General features: G+C 41.1%; 1 protein-coding gene across 1 annotated transcript; it reads left to right on the top strand.

The window, feature by feature from the left end:
• Positions 1-9,923: 9,923 nt before the first annotated feature.
• Positions 9,924-16,535, top strand: hrh1 (histamine receptor H1). Its single transcript, XM_033627602.2, has 2 exons — positions 9,924-10,274; positions 13,848-16,535. The coding sequence occupies exon 2, from the start codon at positions 14,110-14,112 to the stop codon at positions 15,757-15,759; it is 1,650 nt and encodes a 549-aa protein (XP_033483493.2). The 5' UTR covers positions 9,924-10,274; positions 13,848-14,109; the 3' UTR covers positions 15,760-16,535.
• Positions 16,536-23,028: the final 6,493 nt, after the last annotated feature.

The following is a 23,028-nucleotide window of genomic DNA, read 5'->3' as shown; positions in this document are numbered from 1 at the left end:
GGCTGTTTGTAAACAATGGTTGGCTTCCTGTTTTCATGAACACATTCAAGCCAGTTTTTGGCCACGGAGCAGCTCTGCTCGACCACCTTGATGGTGTTTGTTGAAAAGGGGATTTTCCCAAAGGGATAAGGTCCAAATGTTGAGGTCATGTGGACACTTCTGTCAACACCTACTGTTCCTTTCTTGACAAAATTTTCAATTTGGGCTTCTATTTTCTGCTCGTCTTATCCTCTCCTCAGAGTGCGCACACACACACACACACACACACACACACACACACTCCTGCTCCCTTTCTTCAAACCTTCCTTCCCCTTTTCATCTCATCCTTCATTTCTCCCTCTCACTGTTGCCCTCCCTCCCTCCCTTCCTTCCTTCCTTCCTTTCTTTCTTTTCATCACCTCTTCACCCACAGCTTTTCCTGAAGGGGAGAGCAGAAATGGTGGTAACACTTTATCCATTTTACCCAGTAATCGAAATCAGTTTGGTTAGTGCATCCACTGTTTTGCGTAGCAAGGCTGATATAAACATTGAGAATCCATTGTTACATCTCTCCTGCTCAAACCGGAGCGGGTGTGACACAAAATATACATGTTGACTATAAAGGCCCTGTTTTCTGTGACACATTCTCTTCACTGTACATTCATGTAAGCAGTTCACACTTTACATTTTATGCACAACAGTGACACAACGCCTCGATGTCAGGACAGGTCTGCGGCTGTCTGACGACAGACTCGCAGCTGCTGCTGTGCTGGTGACATGTTGCTTTTGTCGCACAGCCTGTAGAAAAGATGTTAGTCTGAGTGCTTAGCTCTTCTCAAGCTGAAGTTGTGCAGAGTGATGTTGAGGGTTTGTTATGGTCACCAAACTCTAGACAACTTCAGTAAAGTGCAACAAAACAAGCAGGAGAGTGACAAAGGAGATGTCAATGAAGCGCAGCCTGAACACGCCCACACAGTCCCTGAGGAGAGGTCTACCCTGCCCACTATATTTATAAAAATATCACTCAGTATACCTATATGTTTTATATGTATTATATAATATATATATTTAATTTTATTTCTTTCATTACTTGGTGGCACGGTGGTGTCATCAGCACCACAGCAAGACAGCTCCACGCACAACCTGCTGGCCCACTCAGGCCCCTCAGTGTGGAGTTTGCATGTTCTTCCTGTGTTAGCGTGGGTTTTCTTCCTCACACAGTCTGAAGACATGCAGGTTAGGTTAACTGGTGACTCTAATGTGAGGGTGAATGGTTGTGTGTCAGCTCGGTGATAGTCTGGCGGCCTGTCCAGGGTGTACCCTGCCTCCTGCTCAGTGTCAGCTGGGATCAGCTCCAGCCGCCCTGCGACCCTTACAGTACGAGGATAAGCAGTCACAGAAAATGGATATCTTATACTGTAAATGAGCCAGTGTGAGCCAACAGGCTCATTTTCAGCTGTTGTCACTTGACCAGATGTTGAATTTGCCATGAAAACAACAATAAAACACACATCATGTAAACTTAAAACAGACGAAAGCAGCCAAAAGCATGAAACAGGTGAACAAGATAAAAAGCAGAGATAGTCAAAATACAAAAAAAAATTTGAGCAGACAATCAACATAAGCACCTAAAATGTGACATCATATAATCATGTGCCAACAGAAGACAAGGTATAACTAACAAAGTGAGCACAGGAATGATAACATGACCTTTAGGAAGAGTATGTAACACAATAATGTCAGCTGAAATGTTCCCTTACCAGTGTTTTGATGCTCTCAACCTCATCTTCAGCCAATGGAAGTGGTTTAGGTCACTATATGACCTATAAGTGGTTAAAAAAAACAGGTTTTAGTAATTGTTCATTTGAAAACAACCTGTTGCTGCCTGTTTGGTTTACTTGACAAATGACAGCTTGCACCCCAGCCAGCATTTGTATGTGGGGCCCATGTGGGTAGTAAATGGACTGACATATAGGTCCTATATGGGACTGCTCATGGGTTCCATATTGGCCCCATGCCAATTGCCCACATCGTTGGTTTGCCCAGTGGGCCCCAGATAAGATGCCCATTTTGGGCCCATACCCACATTGGCACCCAGGTAGCCCAAGCATAACCATGTGGGGCCCACTGGGGCAAACCAACGATGTGGGCAATTGGCATGGGGCCAGTATGGAACCCATGAGCAGTCCCATATAAGACTCATATGTCAGCCCATTTACTACCCACATGGGCCCCACATACAAATGCTGGCTGGGACAGTTCGATTTCAGTTGATTGTGGAAACTGTTTTTAAAAATTAAAGACAAAATACTATGAAAAAAAATATAACTGAAATGTGTGTTGATATAAAGATTCGGCCACATATTACTTGAACCAATCAACTCATGTGAACACTGTGACAACATAAAGGCTGTTTTCACACTTAGTCCTTTTCAGACCTCTAAACGGACTCAGAGCAGTGACTCAGCATTTTTTGCGCATATGTGAACATTCCAAGCGAACTCAGATCCCTCTGAAGCAAACCGAACTCAGACCAGCTCCCAACGTGGTCTGAGTTCGGTTTGCATCAAGTCCACAGTGTGGTTCACTTAACCTGTGCCTTGTGAACACAAAGCACTCAGGGTTTACTTTGCTCTGAAGTCATTCTATTTGGGCAATCCCAAAATTGTTTAGATAGCTGTGATAGTGCCATTGGTTCACTAGCATCCTACTGTCACTCCGCTGTGAAGAACCTTGGTGTGATTTTTGATTCTGCCTTTAAACTGGATAAACAGATTAGTTCAGTTGTTAAGACAAGCTTCTTTCAATTGATACTCCTGAGTAAGGTGAAGGCCTACCTCCCTCCACATGACTTTGAGAGAGTAATTCATGCCTTCATCTCTTCGCATTCAGATTATTGCAATTCTTTGTAATGTTGGACTCGACCAGTCATCACTGTGCCGTTTGCAGGCGGTTCAAAATGCAGCAGCCTGCCTGTTAACAGGAAAGAAATGGTGTGATCACATCACACCTGTACTGGCCTCATTACACTGGCTTCCAGTCCATTTCAGGATCCAGTTTAAAATTTTAATGCTTGTTTTTAAGAGTCTTAATGGCCTGGCGCCATCATATTTGACTGAGCTTTTACAGCCTCACACCCCAATTAGAGCATTGAGGTCTACAAATCTATTACTGCTGGAGGTTCCGAGCTCCAGGCTCAAAAGCAATGGCGATAGAGCCTTCTCAGTGGCAGGTCCTAACCTTTGGAACAGCCAAAGAGCTGCCCAAAATCTGGAGCATTTTAAATCCCTTTTGAAAACACATTTCTTCTCTCTGGCCTTCGGCACTCCTTAAGCATGACATCTTGTTCTTATCATCTTTTATTGTTCACTGTATAATGTTGTATTGTTTATTTAAATAGGCCTGTGTTTTTTTTTATTATTTATCCTCGCCTGTTCAGCACTTTGGTCAGCTAAGGTTGTTTTTAAATGTGCTATATAAATAAATTTGAGTTGAGTTGAGTTTGCCATTTTATTTAGCCCTCTAGATCATGCTGTTGCACTGTTGCCTGAAAAAACAGACAAAACCATGTCGGCCTGTAACGCTTGCAAGGATGCAGGACGAGGAGCAGTTTGGTCCATGGAAGATACTGCACGTCTCCAGATGTGGAATGTAGATTACATCAAATGGCAACAGTCTGCAGCACAGACACACTAAGGTTTTCCTCAATTTTAAGTTCATCTGAAAGCGACGGCCTTCATAACCGCACTGCAGTGCCATGTCAAAATAGACAAAATAAAACTACATCAATACATATTACATATATACTGTAGTGTGAACAGAAATGGGACTGAGGCCCCATCAGAGCTGAAGTTAACCAGAAAGGGTTAGAACTGACCATGCGAGTCCTGTTTCTGTTGGTCCACTTTTTGGTGCACTTTAAAAGGACTGAGTTCGGTTTGTTTAAAAAGGACTACATGTGAAAACACCCTTAAACTCTTATGACGCTCACTGTGCTTAAGTATTCTTCTTTTACTCTACATGATGTCTGAGATACTGAGTGTGTGGATGCAATTTCTAACATTTTCACACCTCATTTAAAAGCGTTCTGTCTTCTAGTTTTCACCACAGAGTTATTACACATTTGTCACTACCAGGCAAAGCTCAGTAGAACCAGTCATTTGTTATCTCAGGATAATGGGAAAATTAAGTCTGGTGTCAAACTAACAGGCGAAGACAGAATTATGACAAACCGCAGCTGCCTGCAGCTTCCTCACTGCTCTGCATCATTTGCTTTGTGAATACTACTTAATGGTTTTTGCACTTTTCAAAAACCTGAAGAAAATGTGGCTGAGGCTAAAGTCTCATAAAATCTTAAATGTATGAAGGCATCTTCTTTAGGTGTGTAATGATGGACTTATTCTAATAATGACCCTGTTTTAATAAAGGTTTATTTAGATATTTTCAGAACTATGGTGGCATTAAATCCAGTAAACACAGCCACACCCTCGTTAGGCCAAAGCTTTTTTATTTTCCAACGTCTGTATTTCTTGACCTACTGCTTGCTTACAGAAATTGTGTCATAGTTCACAAACCCAGCTGGAAGAAGCGTGAACTTGGATATTTCCACTGATGACACAATTAGGTAATCTTTTTTAGATCTTTAAAGGGACAGTTTGGATATTTTGAAGTGGTGTTGTATGAGGTATTTAAAGGGGCAATAAGCAAAATCGTTTCACTGCTAGGTTAGCTGTTGTGTGCTGCCTGTAGAGCAAAACAAAGTGTCATGAGCCATTTCTCCCTCTGCCTCTGCTTCAGCGGGGGCTGGAGAGGTCATGCTATACTCCAGATGAAATTACACCTCTAGTTCTTCACATAGCAATTTTTTAATTCCTTCAGTCTAGAAATGATGAATTTCGCTTACTGCCCCTTTAACCATAGTATTTAACATAGTATTTTAATATAGTAAAGGGTGGTCCGTTTGGAGAAGCAGACTGGACTAATGTACTGCTGTGGACGAGGGCAGCAGACTGTTCCTTTAAGTGTGCATCTCCTGACCCACCTTATCATAAATATATACTTTCAACAAAAATAGTTTTCTGACCTTGTGAACTTTCCCCTACAGTCGCCATGCTGCCATCAGGTTGCACACATCCAAATCTCCTTTGTCCAAGTAATCATTTCACATTGCGTCAAAGCCCAAATGAATCCCAGACTAATTCTCAGAATCAGCACATCAGCAGCGTCATTGGGAGCCTCATCTCCCCATCACTGTGAGATGTGCTGAATGTTATCAAACACGCTTGATATTTTGTCAGAGCTCTCCCTGAAATGCAACCCGATGCCCTCGAGAGTGCATATTCAGAAAATCTCAGTTTACAGTTGGAAAATGTCACATCAGTTCAAACATCCTCTGATGGGCCAACTGTTTAGCATCTGTTAGGACATGTTGACTGTGAAATAACACTCACAGTGTGTTTGTATTGTTCGAGAAGCAACCTGACACTTGAGGTTTTTTTGAAAGCTGCAGTGTGAGGTGTTAGATGTTTTAGAGATGTTCGTTATAAAAATGGATTTTTAATTCAAGTGAAGTCCTTTACAACAAAAATAGGCTACAACTATAATATGTATCATGAAATATGGCCTTGAAAAGAGACTGTAAGCAAGTGATTTACTGTATGTGCAAAACAAGTGCTACAGTATGACAGTTTCTGGGTCAGTGACGGTTGTAATAAAACTTTAAAACAAGACACAATAAAACCATTGCAACATTTACAACCCTCCCTCTATCCAAACTTTCACTTTATCCAGAGCTACTGGTTTGACACTGCTGCTATGTTTATTTTTCAGAGCTGATATTTTTGTGGCAGGCTACCTTCTTGGATACTTTCCAAGGAAATGCAACTGATTCATATGCTACAAAATATCATTTTATTTTACAGATATACTTTGCCGATTTTCAACCAGCTTTGTGTCATTGCATTGTGGGTCGTATGTGTAAATAAAGTGTGGCAAACTTCACTCCATCTGGGGCGTCGGTGGCTTAGTGGATAGAGCAGGTGCCCCATGTACAAGGCTGTTGCCGCAGCAGCCCGGGTTCGACTCCAGCCTGTGGCCCTGTGCTACATGTCACTCCCTCTCTTTCTTCTTCCCCCTTCACACTTGACTGTCCTATCAATTAAAGGCAAAAATGCCCTAAAAAATATCTTAAAAAAAAAAAAAAAAACTTCCCTCCATCTTACAGCACCCAGATCTCCCTGCTCATCCCTTAGCTCAAATCCTATCTGGTGGATTTTCGGTGGCTCCAGGGCTGTTGCTGGAGCTACAGTTTGTACTTCAGCATTTTTGGACACCCAAACTCCAGTCAGTCTGTAAAACAAGGCAGTGTTGCACAAATATAAACCAAGATTGTGTTACTGTATTGCCTATTTCTCTCCTAAAATGTCTTCAGAAACATATTTTAGTGCACTGTTTGGCTGTAATATGAGAATTTGTGCCATAGTGTTTCCTGTATTGTAAAAAGGAGGGTGAAAAGATCAAACAGTAAAACTGAGCAGTGCTGATCAAATATGAACCAATATTCTATTACTGCATTGCCTATTTTTCAGAAACATATTTTATCTTAACTGTAATGTGGTATGGTTTGTTACCAGCTGGTTGCCATTGTTTCCCTGTGGAAAAACGGCCAAGCTGGCAATACATCAGCCACCAGTGGAAGCACGTATGGTGCAGTGCATTCTGGTAGTTGCAGGTTTTCTACCTCTTGAGTAAAACCGATGCCACAGCCCTTTTTATCTGTTTTCTCTCTCTGTCTTCTACATATACAGTCTAGTTTTATGAAAAGACCATCTTTCTAGTAGTAAAGTATTTCTTAGGTGAGCTATGACTTAAAAGGGTACTTCGCAGATTTTCAACCAGCTTTGTATCAAAACAATGTTGGTAGTGTGTGTAAATGAACGGCAGTAAACTTCCCTCCATCTAACCAGTGGATATCCCTCCACGCCCCCTGGTGAAATTCTGCTGGATGATGTAATTTATATCAGTAGTCTGTGCACAGACATAATTTATGTCATTTGGTGGAGTTTCGCTGGCTCTCGGCTGTTGCTCGAGCTAGAACCTGTACTTTGGCATTTTTGTATTGCTCGCCACTCATGCCGCAACCGTGGACACAAAAAGTACAGAAGCAGATCAAGAGACAGACCCACCTCTCTCTCACAAAGGTCGACTAAAATCCAATCAAACGGTAAAACTAGGCAGTGCTAATCGAATATATATCAGGATTGTGCTACCGTATTGCCTATTTCTCATCTACAATGTTTTTAGAAACATATTCTAGTGCTGTGATTAACTGTAATAGTGAGTTTGTGAACAGGAAGTGGGCACCATACTGTTTCCTGCACAGTAAAACTCAGCAGTGTTGATCAAACATGAACCAAGTCTCTGTTCCTGAGTTGCTTATTTTTCACCTCACGTTCTCAGAAATGTTTCAGCTTGCTATTTAGTTGTAAGAGATTGAGATTGTTTCTTGCCAGCCAGCTGCCATTGTGCATTACGTCAACCACCAGCAGGAGCGTCTGTTGGTCTGGTGCATTCTGGTAGTTGTATGTTTTCTACCTCCTGATCAAAAGCATCCTTTTCCTCCATTTTCTCTGGTTTTATCACACCACTTTCAAAAGTGTTGCGTCTTCCTACTGCATAGACATCCTAGTTTTATTAAAAGGCCATCTTTCTGGCAGTGAAATACCTCTTTAAATTCAGAACAGATTGGTGGCAAGCACCCATGTTAAACCAGGCAGTCATTCTTATGCACCTAAACCCACACACTGGAGAAAGTGAGATACATTTGCTGTGGGTGGACATGATGCCATGCGACAGCTAATGATATATCTAGTCACATTGGCTCTTCAGGTGCAGAGACAAGTGAAATAAAAGGCTATGCAAACGACGGCTGAAACTGTGTGAGGAACATAAACTCACTGTATGCTTCAGTATTAGGCTTGCTGCTGAGTGAACTTGATAACACTAATAGCAGTGTGTTCTTGGACTTTTGGTAAACAGCAGGAAGACAACTGCCTCTGCTGGACACAGAGCACACTGAGTTTCATCATTCGAGCTTGTGTGTTGTGTTTGGACAAATTCATGATGTCGCCATGGTCACTTGTTACTGCTGTCCTTAGTCCTGTCTCATAATCCATACAGCTTCTGCTCTCACGGGAGTTTCATTGCAACATCTCAAAGTACCCACACACTTACTAATATCATGAAGGTCACTGACAAACATACAGAAATCATCAATAGACTTACGTAGACATAACACACATACTTGTTCATATAACATACTGGGAGGAGGACAGACCAGACCATCTGGACATCTTTTAGGACCAGGCAGGAGCAGCCATAGTGTAGAGGGGACAAGGCACTAGTCTGTAATGGCTTTTGGAACAAACGAGAACTTGGATCTATTACTGAACAGAGGCAATACTGTCACCCAAATGACAACAAATTAAAGGTTAAGTGTGATCCAGACATTCAGGAGGCTTTTACTGTATGCCAAATTATATGTAGAGGTCTCGTCCTTTCCAGAACAAACAGAACCTGTGATTTAAACACAGTAAAGCAGTTTCACATTACAAATCAGTGTAACTCCGACGCTGCTAGCTGTAGTTGGGCTTCTAACTATGGGGGCCGATATGAAAACGTGAATGGCCCTATGTGGAGCCAGTGTTAAGTTTGGCCATTCTGGGCTACTGTAAAAATAAGGCGGTGCAACATGGCAAATTAGGACCCGCTCCCTATGTAGATATAAACAGCTCATTCTAAAGCAGGATTTATACTTCTGCGTCAAAACAATACCATACCTACGGCGAAGGCTCTGTGTCGTCACCGTAACCTACGCTGTAGCCTGACGTGCACCTCCCCAGAAAGTTATCGACACGTTGTGGCGATGCAGACCTCCTGTCTATTTTTGTAAGTTGAAACCATTTCCCTCAGAGGAAATAAAGCTGTTATTTACTTTAATTTCACAGATAAGAAACAATAAACTGTGAAGACAATAAAGCCTCCACAAAAATCGCGTTTTAGGTCTTTTGTGTGATTTATCCTGGCTTCATATGAGTAGAGGAAATCTCAGCTTGTCACTAGGCTAATTTATACAATGTAAAACGCCATAGGCTTGTACTAATAACGTTAGCATGTTGTATTTGTTTGGAAAACATTTTTGTCGGTGAACCTTGTGAGCTGTAATAGAGCCGAATTTTGTAACGTAACCTTTATTAAATGCTGCTGTCGTCCCTGGATTCATATGAGTAGAGGAAAAGTCCGCTAGCTGCTAGGCTAATTTATACAATGTAAAATGCCATAGGCTTATGCTAAAAACATTAGCACATTGTATTTGTGGGGAAAATGTGTTCAGATAAAGACAAGTGTTTGTCTGTGAATGCTGCGAGTTATAGTGAAGCTGATTTGTGTAGTTGTGTTTGAAACTGTCGCTATTAAGCCGTGGTTAATGTGTGTTTAGGTTGTGTTTTGAATCAACTAAACTTCACAGCACTTACAGAAACCCCTCCGCTGACTAGTGTTTTGAAGATGTAACTGCAGTCTAAATTTTACAACAGTGTAATCCTGGTGTGTAGGCTTTGATGAATCCCGCTTAAGGTCATGAAAACACAACGATTCTTATTTCCAGGTGATTACACACACAAGAAAAAATACTTATTACATTATATTCAATTTCTGCCAATATATCCCCGTAAATCCTGCACACTGGACCTTTAAATGAGGAGGCAAGGCACAACGTTGTTTGCCTTCCTCGTCTTTCTGTCTGAGATACATTCCATACTTGGTAAAATAAGCCCTATTAGTCTACTGCCCATCTCTTACAGTTATTCTGACAGTCAGTTTCTGCGCCTTAGTAGCGTTGCCAAACCTGCAGATGATGCAGAAAGACCCAACACTGTGTGTCCAGTAAGACTGGGTTCATGACATGGAGGAAGTTGCTCAGCCTGCTGTAACAGTCCAGTGAATCATACACCAGTCATAACGCGCCACTCCATCAGGTGGAAATCCATTCCAGTAACAAGGTAATTTTATGGCTGCAACAGCTGATCGGGATATCATGTAAACTCCAAAGTCTGTGTTTAGTTCAGAGAGACAGAGACAGAGAGAGAGAGGGAGAGAGAGCTGGAGGGAGAGAAAGAAAAGGGGGAGGGAGGGAGGCTTTTTCTTTGCAATCTCAACCTCTATCCTTCACTCGATTTGTGGTTTGCACCCGGAATACCAGCTGGAAAAACACCGACTTTCCTGGAAATCCATGACTGGTGAGTCTAGAGACGGATTTTTCCTGCATATACAGACTGAAATAACTTATATGATAAACTTTATTTTATGGCAACTGACTGAAAAGCCGTGTCAGTATCCTGCTATAAAACATGCATGTGTTTATTGTGCTGTGCGCCTCAGAGTTTTTACGCAGCGGCTCAACAGGTGTCCGTCTGCGCACCGACCTGTAGTATTTCGCACCGGAGCCATTATTCATTTTGATAGATGGGCTCCAACAGGTCTCAACAGGACAGCAGATTAATCTGTGTTTCCGCTCTTTTCTAATGAAATCAGACAGGCTGCGGTCATTACACATAATCCTATTCAACAATTAAGCTTGGATAAATATCCTGTCCTTTTCTGGTGCGATAAGGAAGAAGTGTGTCGTGCGCTCAAACGCAGAAAACACTCCGTTTTCTTCCCCCCTCTCTCCTGCCATCCATCCCTCTTTATCTTGTTATTCTTTGCGAATTCGGTGAGTAATATGGCTCCTAAATATTTGTGTTGCGGAGGCAGTTATTGTATAAACACAAAGGATATGAACACAGCGAGGAAAAATGTTTACAATCACAAATTCAGATTCAAAGCCAAGGAGGTTTATGGAAACTATTATACATGATGTAAGAGTGGATTCAATTAAAGTTACTAAGCGTGGATGCAAAATACTGTATGCATGGGTGTTGTAGTTTGCCCTTCACGTGTGAATTGGTGCACGTGGCCATAAAATCGACCTCAACACCAATTTGAAAACTTAATTTCAGCAATATGCTCCTGTCAGTCTCCACCTGGTGACATGATGACGCTGGAAGGTGATGCACACCACGCATAGTTTATTAACTACTTCCAGTAGGCTACTTAAGTCTCTCTTGGTTATTTATTTATTGGATTGGTGGAGGCAAGGAGACGTAAACACCGTGGGTTGAGGAGAGCAAAGAAATCTTTACCAGCATCACCCCATTTTAATACCAAAACCAGGATGACAGTTATGAGTCATTTTCTGAGGGTGCTCTGCTGAAAAACCTCTCAGCTGTGTTCAGTGAAAGGTTTTTTTCCCTCCCACTATAAGCACTAAACACTTGGTGTTTTTTATTCTTCCTTTCTCTGAGTGTAAGCAGCCACAGATACAAGATGTAGTCATAGCCATTTTAGAAATTAATTTAATAGGAATAAAAAATTGTTTTCCTGCAGGATTTCTGTTTTGTCAATCAGCAACACATCTTCCTTCCTTCCTCTCTTGAACCGTGAATGATTACTGTCATGTTTACATATACGTATGTGTATTTTTCTTCTACCTCACATGCCCATAGTCTTAAAGTTTTTATCATTTTATCTATTAATTTAGCAGGTTTACTTTCGCTGTAGCAGACAGAAGGACTTTTATTCTCACTGGCATTATAGATTCCAAGCAGCACTTTTATTCTTAGTTTTGTTGTTGTTGTTGTTGTGAGGAATGATTCAATATGCGTGGGATGTGATGGTCTCCTTAGCAAAATAACACACTTGATAATTCTCTTTTGTTGGATGATAATAAAAAAATAAGTGGTTATAAACAAAGTGTCCTAAAAAGGCCAAATGACGTGTTTCAATTCACAGATGTGTCACACAGAGACAAGTCTGCACAAGCAATGTACAAAAAAAATTATTTCAATCTACTCTCTTAAAAATCAATACCCCATACTGTCCAGATAAATTATATGGTTAAGATTTTCCGGCAGCCTATTGGCATGTTTTATACATGTGAGTGGTCTTGCTGTGTTTTGCAGCGTCAAATATGTTATCAAACACGCTGCAGTGTAGGATTTTTATAAATCATGCAACACCAGCAGCATTTTATTGCCTCCTTTTCTCCAATCACACAGATTGTCCACTGCTGTGTCATTGATGGGATTTGCCACCCTCCCCTTTGTGTGAGTGTTAAAGGAAGCCAGCTGGACAGCGAAAGGCAAAGAGCAAGATAGAGATTTTAGCCAAGGAATACTGTACAACCAAACCAACAAAGAAAAAGGATTACAGGAGACGTCGAGCTGTATTTAAGTTTCATAATGCGTCTGAATGTATATATAGTGTATATTGTTGAACCTTTTTTTTAAAACTAAAAACTACTTAAGTGTGTATAAAGTAGGAAAAACCTCAACCAGCTGCAAAAGTTAAAGCTTTACTCGCACATAGATGAAGGCAGTATTTACAGTATACCTTGAGAAGGACTCCTCCACCAAATAATCCCAATATTCTCATTAAATCTTGCTACTTCCACCTAAGAAATATAATCAAAATCAAATCAGTTGCATCTTTTTCTGACCTAGAAAAGCTTATTCATGCTTATATATTCTTGGGCCTCGACTACTGCAATGCACTGTATACGTGTCTAAATCTTCGGTAACTTGGCTTCAACTAGCGCAGAATGCTGCAGCCCGTATTTTAACTGGGACAAATCGTAGGCCACATATCACCCCAATTCTCGCCTCCCTCCACTGTTTGCCAGTTACCTTCAAAATTGATTTTGAGGTTCTTTAAATAACTTTTAAAGTTCAACATGGTTTAGCAACGAGTTATATAACTGTGCTTCTTAGCACCTGCGCTCCAAGTCGTGACCTGAGATCCTCGACCCTCACTAGTTGTCCCTAGATCAAGGCTGGTGGCTAGAGGTGACCAGGCTTTTACCATCAAGGCCCCGAAGCTCTGAAACTCTCTGCTTGAGGAGATTAGACTGGCACATTACCCGTTTTTAAATCATTGCTTAAAACATATTTTTATAGGAAAGCTTTCCCCTTTAATGCCTGATTTGTACTATTGTGATTTGCAACATCTGCGTTGATTTCCTTTGTACTGTTAAATTGTCCTATTTCAGTGCACTTTGTGAAGCACTTTGTAACCTTGTGTAGATAAGTGCTATAAAAAAAATTATTATTACTTCAGTTATGCTCAAAATGTCGCCCCCTCAATATGTTGATTAAAAAATATGAATAAATAAAAAAATGCTATGCTACCACAGGCAACCATGCACCACTGCTCTAAACAATGATTGGCAAATATAATCATAATCATACACTTGTGTAAGTTGCATGTTGGACCATGCTTGTCCTCTCAACTAGTCACTATGTCACAAAACCGTGGTGACATGTGCATGTCTTAAACTTAAACTGAGATTTAAAGGGAGGACAGAGCCACTTTCCTACTTCAGCAGGTGGATGTAAAATGGTAAATGGACTGCACTTGTAAAGCACCTTTCTAGTCTTCTGACCACTCAAAGCACTTTTACACTACGCCACATTCACACATACATGATGCCACCTGCTACACAGCAATCATCCATTGGTGTTTTGGGGTTCAGTATCTTGGCAAAGGATACTTTGATATGCAGACTGGAGGAGCTGGGGATCAAACCTCCGATTATTTAAGTAGTAGATGACCCGCTCTACCTCTGAGCCACGGTGTTGTAGTTGCAAACTCTGCACAGTGAAGGACAGATGTTAAAGTAACAATAAATTAAACATTAAAAAAAAAAATTGAGTGAAGAGGAGAGGAAATAAAAGTGTGTGTCAATTTTAAACGTGTTTTCTTTATGTTTCCAGGTGTTAAACAGTGTGGATTTCTATAACAAATGGACTACACATCAAGACAACACTGATTTACACCTTCTCCAGCATGTGAAGGATATCTTTTTTTAAATATAAAGTTGCACAGGTCATTACGCTGCAAGTGTTGGATCCAAACTGAGTAAACACACCACTGAAACCTGCTGTACCATACATGTTTTGGCCGACAGTTTGAGACACACTGTCACTACAGTTTTCCATGATATGACTGGATCTGTAGGTGACCGTCTCACCTACCATGATGGAATCTGGTCTGTCACCTTCCACAGTACCTCCTCGCCTCAGCACCAACATCTACGTCAATAACAGCAACAACAGCTGGAGCGGCCTCCTCGACGCTGACTCCCTGAGGAGCAATCACACCCTGACTCTGCATGGCTGCTTCCACAATGCCCTGCTGGGGGTCTGTCTGGGACTTCTGTCTCTCCTCACCATTATGATGAACCTGCTCGTCCTCTACGCCATCAAGAGAGAGAAGAGCCTGCACACGGTGGGGAACCTCTACATCGTCAGCCTGTCTCTGGCAGATCTGATCGTGGGGACCACAGTTATGCCTCTAAATCTGGTGTATTTGTTGGAGGATGAATGGAAGCTGGGACGGGCTGTCTGCCAATTTTGGCTTATTATGGACTATGTGGCAAGCACGGCCTCAATTTTCAGCTTGTTTATCCTGTGTTTGGATCGATACCGCTCCGTCAGACAGCCGCTCAAGTATCTGAAATATCGCACAAGGGGAAAGGCGAGTGTGATGATTTCTGGAGCCTGGCTGCTGTCGATGATGTGGATTATTCCAATTTTAGGATGGAGGTCTTTCACACATGTGGACCTTAAACCCGAGGAGGAGAACAAGTGTGACACGGATTTTCGCTTTGTCACATGGTTTAAAGTTATCACTGCTGTCTTCAACTTCTACGTGCCCTCCATTTTGATGCTGTGGTTTTACACACACATCTACTTGGCAGTGAGGCAACATCTGAGGGACAGAGAGAGAATCATTCATCCGACCGATTCATTTGGGGAAAACGAGCATGGACAAAATGCCCAAACACCAGTGAGAAATCACTCCACATCACCCAAGAGGGAATGTAACGTCCCGATGAAACTCTCTAAAAAACAGCGCCTGTTGGACCAGAACACTCTAGATCAGCCATATTCCCTCGAGGATCCTGATAAAACTAAAACAGCTTCATCCAGATCTCACAGAAAAATTGGTGTGAAGTGCCAGCAGACGTCATTGCTCGCCATGACAACCAAAAGACTCAGAATGGCACAGAAAGTCAAAAGGTGCTCCCTGTCTCCTGAGGAGAAGCAGTCAGACACTGAAGTGCCCCTGAGTCAACCTCCGGTGCCAAAGGACATTATTTGTCCAGAGGGGAATAATGATTACAAACTTCAGACGTCTTTAAACGAATGCCACGTCACAGTGCCAAAGTCAGTGAGCGGCGTCTGTGATATCAGTCAGGTTTCAGACGTGCAGAGATACACCTCTGTGCTCGACAACAACTACAACCCCAGTCACGCTCTGCCCTGGATAGAGGAAGGGGTCGAAGATGCCAAATTAGACCCAGCTAATGCCGTGACCCTTAGACAGACGTGGCAACGGTTTATTGACCAATCACGTCAGCGTATCCAGAGCCTGAGGATCCATAAGGAGCACAAGGCAGCCAAGCAGCTCGGCTTTATAATTGCTGCTTTCTTGCTGTGTTGGATACCGTACTTCATAGCTTTCATGGTCATGGCATTCTGCAGAGAGTGCGTGCACCACGACCTCCACATGTTCACCATATGGTTAGGATACATGAACTCCACTCTCAACCCTTTTATATACCCGCTCTGCAACGGGAACTTCAAACGAGTCTTTAAAAATATTCTCAACGTTCATTTGTGACAGATAGCGGCAGGCAGAGCAAAGAGGCAGAACAAAATCATGGGCATCTAAATGTTGCTGACATTCACAGATAATTGAAGGGGACAGCTGCTGCATCAATTAAATGTCTTTTACACCCTCGCATGGGTGAGCTTTATCAGTGTAGATAAAACTGTATATGTCCTTTGAGCATCAGTTATTTTCAGTTTATTTTAAATCTTATTTTTGTATCTAACTGCCCGCTGATTCAGACTCATGGCAACAGTTGAGGATAATGTCTGACGTTAATGTTATTTATTTTGTCTGTGTTATGCTAATCATAATAAAGTGTATCTGAGGCCGGAGACCTTTAAACTCCAAAGAATTTGATCTCTCACCCTCGGGAATCAGGAGCATGAGTCCAGTGTGTTGGCTCTGGTGCAGAGCGGAGGGCAACTATGTCTAAAATGTGTTTTTAAAGAAAATATTTTATTTATTTATTTATTGTTTTTTGCACTATCCGTGTACAGAGCCAGAGTTGTAACATGAAACAAAACATTTTACAAACATGCATTTGTGAGCAGTTGTCACATTGTTTTCTCATCATTGCCACAGGATGTGGGACATTAGCTGGCCTTTCTAATGACAGTCCAGGAAAAACACTGATCTTGCCAAGTGTCTGATGAGCTGTGACCCCCCCGGGAGCGCTGATTTGGGATCTGTTCAGTTGTTTCTTTATTCCCCCCCTTCCTTATAGAGTTTTTAAACATGCAAGCTTTTAATGATTTATTGTGTTTTAAACACATTAAAATCACCATCTTCATAATAATCTGGAGGAAGCTTCTGGTCTTGTTTTATCTGTTTGTCTTTTGTCGACTCTTTCCTATTGTCCTATTGTCAAGTGGAATAGATGAGTGTATCAGCAAGGGACTCCTTAAAAACTGGATGGATGTGGTTTTGCAGGACATTGCAGTGCACGCTTCAGTGAAATAGGAAGTTGGACTGAGTGGTGAAGTACGGGCTAAAATGAGGCACAAGTATGAAAGCATACAAAATATACCATTCATGTTTTCCTATAACTTGTATGTCTGGCCTCACATCTATATGTGTGGGCGGCACAGTGGTGTAGTGGTTAGCACTGTCACCTCACAGCAAGAGGGTTCCTGGTTCAAATCAGGGAGGGAGCCCCTCTGTGCGGAGCCTGTCGGTTCTCCCCGTGTCAGCGTGGTACACCCAGGTACTCCAGCTTCCTCCCACAGTCCAAAGACATGCAGGTTAATTGGTGACTCTAAATTGTCCGTAGGTGTGAATGTGAGCGTGAATGGTTGTCTGTCTCTATGTGTCAGCCCTGTGAGAGTCTAGTGACCTATCCAGGGTGTACCCTGCCTCTCGCCCAGTGTCAGCTGGGATAGGCTCCAGCACCCCCACAACCCTCAAGAGGATAAGCAGTTACGGAAATGAATGAATGAGACCTCATCAGTCATTGACCAGGCTGCTTTTCCACCCTTTACTTCAGTACATACTTTCAGTTTTTAAGACATTTTTGATTTCTATACAAATATAATTACAGTAAGTATTTAAAACCAGACAGGACCAAAAGATGTGATGGCAAAGTCTAGGTTAATGTACAACGTTTAAGGTTTTGCTAGCTTATTCAAAAGATGACAATGACCCAGGATGACCCAATGTGAGCCGATGAGAGGGAGCATCAGGCACACATCATTCTGTGTGACCCAAGACACAAGTCCCCTGTCAGCAAAGACATAATTTGAAGAGAAACTATCCCAGCAAGCATTTTTTGGTTTAAAAAACATCTAATAGCCGTCTACATGAAGACCTGACGTCTAGGCTAAATCACAGCTGAATTTGGGCTGTCAGTGAAAATTTGGTAGACGTCTAACCATAGCCAAAAGTGTAGATGTCATCAATTATACGGCTATGTAGAGACCATGTCCAAAAAATGGAGATAAACATATTTTAATTACTGTTGACTCTCCATACGTGATTGAATATCATACCGCACGCCATCTGCAACGGCGAATCAATTTCAAAATTAAATCGGCTAGATTTTGGGTTACATGTAGGCATGTGGGTTACTAAATCGGAGCTAAATATAGCCAATACGTTTAAATCACGACTATTGCTTGCTGGGTATTAACAGAACAAGTAACATTTATTTCTACGTATATGAATAAACTTGATTAACATTGTCCCACCGCCCTTTACAAAATGACTGCTGAGCTTTTACCACTCATGTGTTTTATGAGGTGACGCAGCACCTCTTTTCATGTCATTAGCCAAAGAGCACAGAATGTTATTCCAAAAAGCCACTATAAATTTGAAGCTTTTGTGATGCATTTGTATTGATTTGATATTTGGAGAAAAAGCACAAAGTGCATGCATCAGGCTCCAGAGACAAAGCACTACAGCACAATTATGTCTGCTATGAGAAAAAGCAATCCTGTTGCAGGAAACAAAGTGAAATGGCACGACAGCACATTATCACACCTATGATATAAAAGATATCAATATCAAAATTGTTTTCTGACGTCAGAGGCCCATTAACACATTTTAAATTTTAATATGTGGATTATACTGTCTGAAACAGGGTAACAATGCATTAACCTCCAACAAAATCCAAATCAAGACACGCATAATGTTTCCTGTGTCCAGCAGTGGGTTGTGAGTCACTACTCAGCCAAACCAAACAAATCAGAGGAGGGGTGGAAGTGAGCTGGAAGAAGTGTGATTGCACTCTGTCATCTCTACAGTACATCTCTGTCAACAAGATGGAGCCAGTGTCAGGCTGGTATTCAGCAAAACAGTCATGATTCACATGTTCTCATTTAATTTTTTCCCATACCAAAGCTGTAACATTCTGCTGGTAGATACAAAAGAATCTAAATCCTTACTGCATATTCTGTCCAGCACTGCTCTCATCATGTGGCCAGTGACTGTTCTGATGTTCATGTAAATGATATGGAAATTACTGCGAGAAGGGCTTTTCAATTTGAACGCTTGTCATGATAAATGCTAGCTGCCATCTGGCCTCATTTCATTCCTTCAGGGATTGATTTTTGGCAAAAGAGAGCAAAGATCTCAGTCTATTATTCTAATAATCACTTTTGTTTTTAATAATGCTCCATGGTATGAATACCACAGCATATCTACCATTTAAGGGATAGTAGTGTCTTTCATGAGCAGTGATGGAGGAAGCACTCAGATCCTTTACTTAACTATAAATACTAATATCACACTGTTAGAAATAAAAGTCCTGCATTTAAAACGTTACCTACGTAAAAGTATGTAAGTACAATCAGGAAAATGTATGGAAGTGTTTTTCATCTGCTTATCCGAAGCCAGCTCGTGGGGGCAGCAGGCCGAGCAAAGCACCCCAGACGTCTCTCTCCCCAGCAACGCTTTCCAACTCCTCCTGGGGGACCCCAAGGTGTTCCCAGGCTACTTGAGATATGTAATCCCTCCAGGGTGTCTTGGGTCTACCCTGGGGCCTCCTACCAGTGGGACATGCCCAGAACACCTCTAACAGGAGGCACCCAGGAGGCATCCTAATAAATAATAAAGTATAGAGTATGGGGATCAAACTAATCAAACTGATTAAAATCAAAAGCAGCAAGTCTTCATGCTTGAGAAGCTGGAAACATGAGATGTTTTTGCACAAATAATGACTCTAATGAATATCTTAATAGTTGCCCATTCATTTTCTAATCAATCAGCTAATCGTTGCAGCTGTACTTGTATATTTATATGTTTGTGTGCAGAAATCTCAATTTGTAAAGTAACTAAAGTTATCAAATTATTGTAGTAGAGTTAACAGTCAAATATTTCCCTCTGAAATGTAGTGAGGTAGACATAGATGACGGAAATGAGGCCAGACGATGGTTATTCTGCATCCCTCTGAAGTGTGGTAAAGTAGGAAGAAGGTGGCATGTGATTAAAATACTCAAGTGAAGTAAAAGTATCTCAAATTTGTGCTTAAGTACAGTATCTGAATAAATGGACTTAGTTACATTCCACCACTGTAAAGACGCATATGCTGTGTGTTTGAATAAACTCTACTGTATACATACTGTGTAGGGTATGTACATATATAGCTGGATTAACCTGTCTGGGGCCCCTGGGAAAAATTTTGATGATGAGACCCTGCTGCACTCAAGTTCTCATCTAGTTCACAATATAGACGAAGACGACAGCTTCAGGTTTTGTTTTTGCTTAGAGATGCAAAAACAGACACCTCACTTTCTGGCCTTAGGTTTTCTTTATGTCAATTAGTTTGTGTTAATTTTATTAAACACAACTTTACTTAGATGACCACACGGTTCCCGAGCGCAGAACCGCTGCTGCTCACCGCTCCCTCAGGGGATGGGTCAAATGCGGAGAACAAATTTCACACACTCAGGTGTGTGACAATCAGTGGGACTTTAACTTTAACTTTACTTAGGAATATGCAAAAAGAATAAAATGAAGTAAAATAAAATAAAATAAAATAATTCCAAATAAAATCAATTAAGTTAAATTAAATTAAATTAAATTAAACAAAATAATAATGCCAAATAAGGCAATACAGTTATGTTATAATGCAAGACGTCTGGGGCAGCTCATCATGCTGCCCTATAGGTAATCCAGTCTTGCTACACACACCTTTATATTCTTGATGTGATTCTGGATAGAAACTGTTTATACATGACCTCAACACCCCAACAAATACACCCCTCCGACACTCCTCCTTCAAAAGCTTCATTTTACCGTCCCTCTCACTCCCACTGCCTCTCTCTTTATACATCCATGACCTTTCCCCTGTCCGCTGCATGAGCACAGCATGATGGTGTTTGTTTGTTTCCCATGTGCAGAGCCAGGGCTGTGTACGAACACCAGCAAACACACAGCTTGTGGAGATATTCGTTGAATTTTACAAAATGTGTACTTAATTTGAATTTATGAACTACATGCAGCACTTTCTATCTTTTGACCCTCAGTTTGAATTAAGAAAAGGCTCTCCGCACAAACCATTAGATCAATTCAACATCAAAAAGTGGCACATTTCTGTGTTTTCAGTCTTATGCTGGTTGTAACCATGGGAACAGTGAAAACACGACCAGCTCAGTCACAGCTGACTCTGATAAACCTAATAGATACTTTACTGTCGGGTGGAAAGGAAGCTAAGCGCTCTGTTAGTTGTACAAATGGAGCTTGCCTGTGCAGATTTGCCAAAACCAATATAAGTAGTAATAAAAAATGCCCACCTGAAAAACACAATGCTTTATTAGAAACAATTTAATGTGGCAAAAGAGGTCAGCTTGGTGTTAAGGCCGTATGTGCCATAGGGTTAACAGTACAGTTGTACATCACTGCAGAGGAACGAAATATCTTTGACTTACTCTTCATTTTATGGCAGAGAAATCATCAGCTGGCGTAAATATATAAATGTTTTTACATCACACAACCCACATCACTCTCACTACATGTTGCAGCACAGGCGTGCGGCTCATAGTGGCCATAGGGGCTCGAGCTCTCCTGAAATGCCCCCTTCACCAAATAAACATCATCATAATTCACATCTTTGTTACTGTTATTGCAAGAAAGCCTGCCAAAGCTCTGATCCAATGAGCGATAACATCATCACCTTCAGCCTTCATTTCTTTTGGTGAGAGATGCAGGGAGGACCTCTGCACTTTAATGCTCTTCATCTTTCTTTTTTTATGGATGAACAGGATGAAAGTTATTTCTTATTATTGTGTGGTTGATTTATGGTTTTCGGGTTTGCCAAAGACTAAGGTGCTCATTAATCAAGCGATGACATAGGGTGCCACGGAGAGGTTGTCTGAGGTGTTAGCTTTGAACTTGAGAGGTGTAAAGATGGTATTTTTTAAAATCCATGGCCCCACAAAATGTCTCTTTACATCCCTGTGTGGTCTGTGTCAGGGATTTCTGAGGTGTGTACTGAAGATATACAGTATATACAGTACAGTGATCTCACAGGGTATTCATCAGGGGAATAAATCTGTCTTTCATGTGATGTGTATAAAGAGGAGTGGACTGCATGACGCTAATTTCACTGACAGGGCAGAGCATACATTTGGCTAACTGCCTTGACACCGCATTAACAACAATTTCCTTAAACTGCTGCTGCAAAACATGGGCTTTTAAACCACTCCAAAGGAGTTGCATTTTCTTCTGTTTTTTTCTACCGTGACTTGTGCAAGTTTGTCTAAAAGAATACACCTCGATTCAATCATGGGAAATGAAGAGGAGTTATATACTGGCAGTGAAATGAAGAGGAGTGAGAACAGGACAATGTAAGTGTGAAGCAGAGACTGACAATAAACATGGTATAAGAGCCACGAAAAAAGAAGAGCATATATTTTTGAAATTCATATGACAAGTGCTACATTTGCTGCAGCATTTTACATTTTACTTTGAGGAATGAATTCATCTATAATAATCAAACTCTTTTTTTAACCTAAACGAAACATGAAGTGTCAGCTACTTAAGAAAACAAATTAGTGTTTGGTCACGAATGTGGTGTAGTTGATCCATGAGTGCAACTTAAATCCAGTCCAGCATTTTAAAAGGTGCATGTTAAAAGCAACACAAGCTGGTTTGACCGCCAGTTCACAGTGTACGCCTACATGAAGCTCACTGTTGGATTTGTTGCTTTGTTTCACTCAACCAGTTAATATGGCTGACAGAATGTCACTGAACTTTAAATGACCCAGCTGTGATTATGTGCAATAAACTGTTCACTGGCAAACTGAGTGGTAAATCAAATTCTAAGGACTTTAATCTGTCATTCCAAAGCAATAGTCCATAATACCACCTGTTACTCTAAAGTAGCCTGACACTGTGTGATGTTGGAGTGTGTATGCCTAGGAGACTAGCTGAAAACAAGAGCCAAATCTTCCTGTCCTAGTAATAATAGTGGTTACATTTGGATGAATTCCCATCCTGAGACATAAAAAGCTGCTTAAAAAAATGTTTGGGGTTTTCCATCAACACATCAATCCACTATTTTTAGACTCAGTATTTCCATACTATATTTGTATCTGAGCACTCCAAGACTAACAAAATAAAAACTAAACAAGGATTTTGATTTACCCATTCAAATTTTCTTTGTGTGGAGAGGGCATCGACAGAAAATATAAGAGAACAGCTATATCCCAAAATAATAATAAAAAAGATTTGAAATGTTAGCAATTTCATGACCTCTGTACTTCTAAAATCATTGCTTCAGTCTGGTCCTTGGTCTCTTGGAATTTATGTTCATGCACTTAATCCTTACTTTCATTCATTAAT

Source organism: Epinephelus lanceolatus, chromosome 1 (assembly GCF_041903045.1).
Source record: "Epinephelus lanceolatus isolate andai-2023 chromosome 1, ASM4190304v1, whole genome shotgun sequence".
Lineage (NCBI taxonomy): Eukaryota > Metazoa > Chordata > Actinopteri > Perciformes > Serranidae > Epinephelus > Epinephelus lanceolatus.
Note: the sequence above shows the minus strand (reverse complement) of the source record. Positions and strands in the feature narration are given on the sequence as shown.

Coding starts and splice junctions, on each gene's coding strand:
- hrh1 (XM_033627602.2), top strand. CDS start 14,110: ATGATGGAATCTGGTCTGTCACCTTCCACAGTACCTCCTCGCCTCAGC.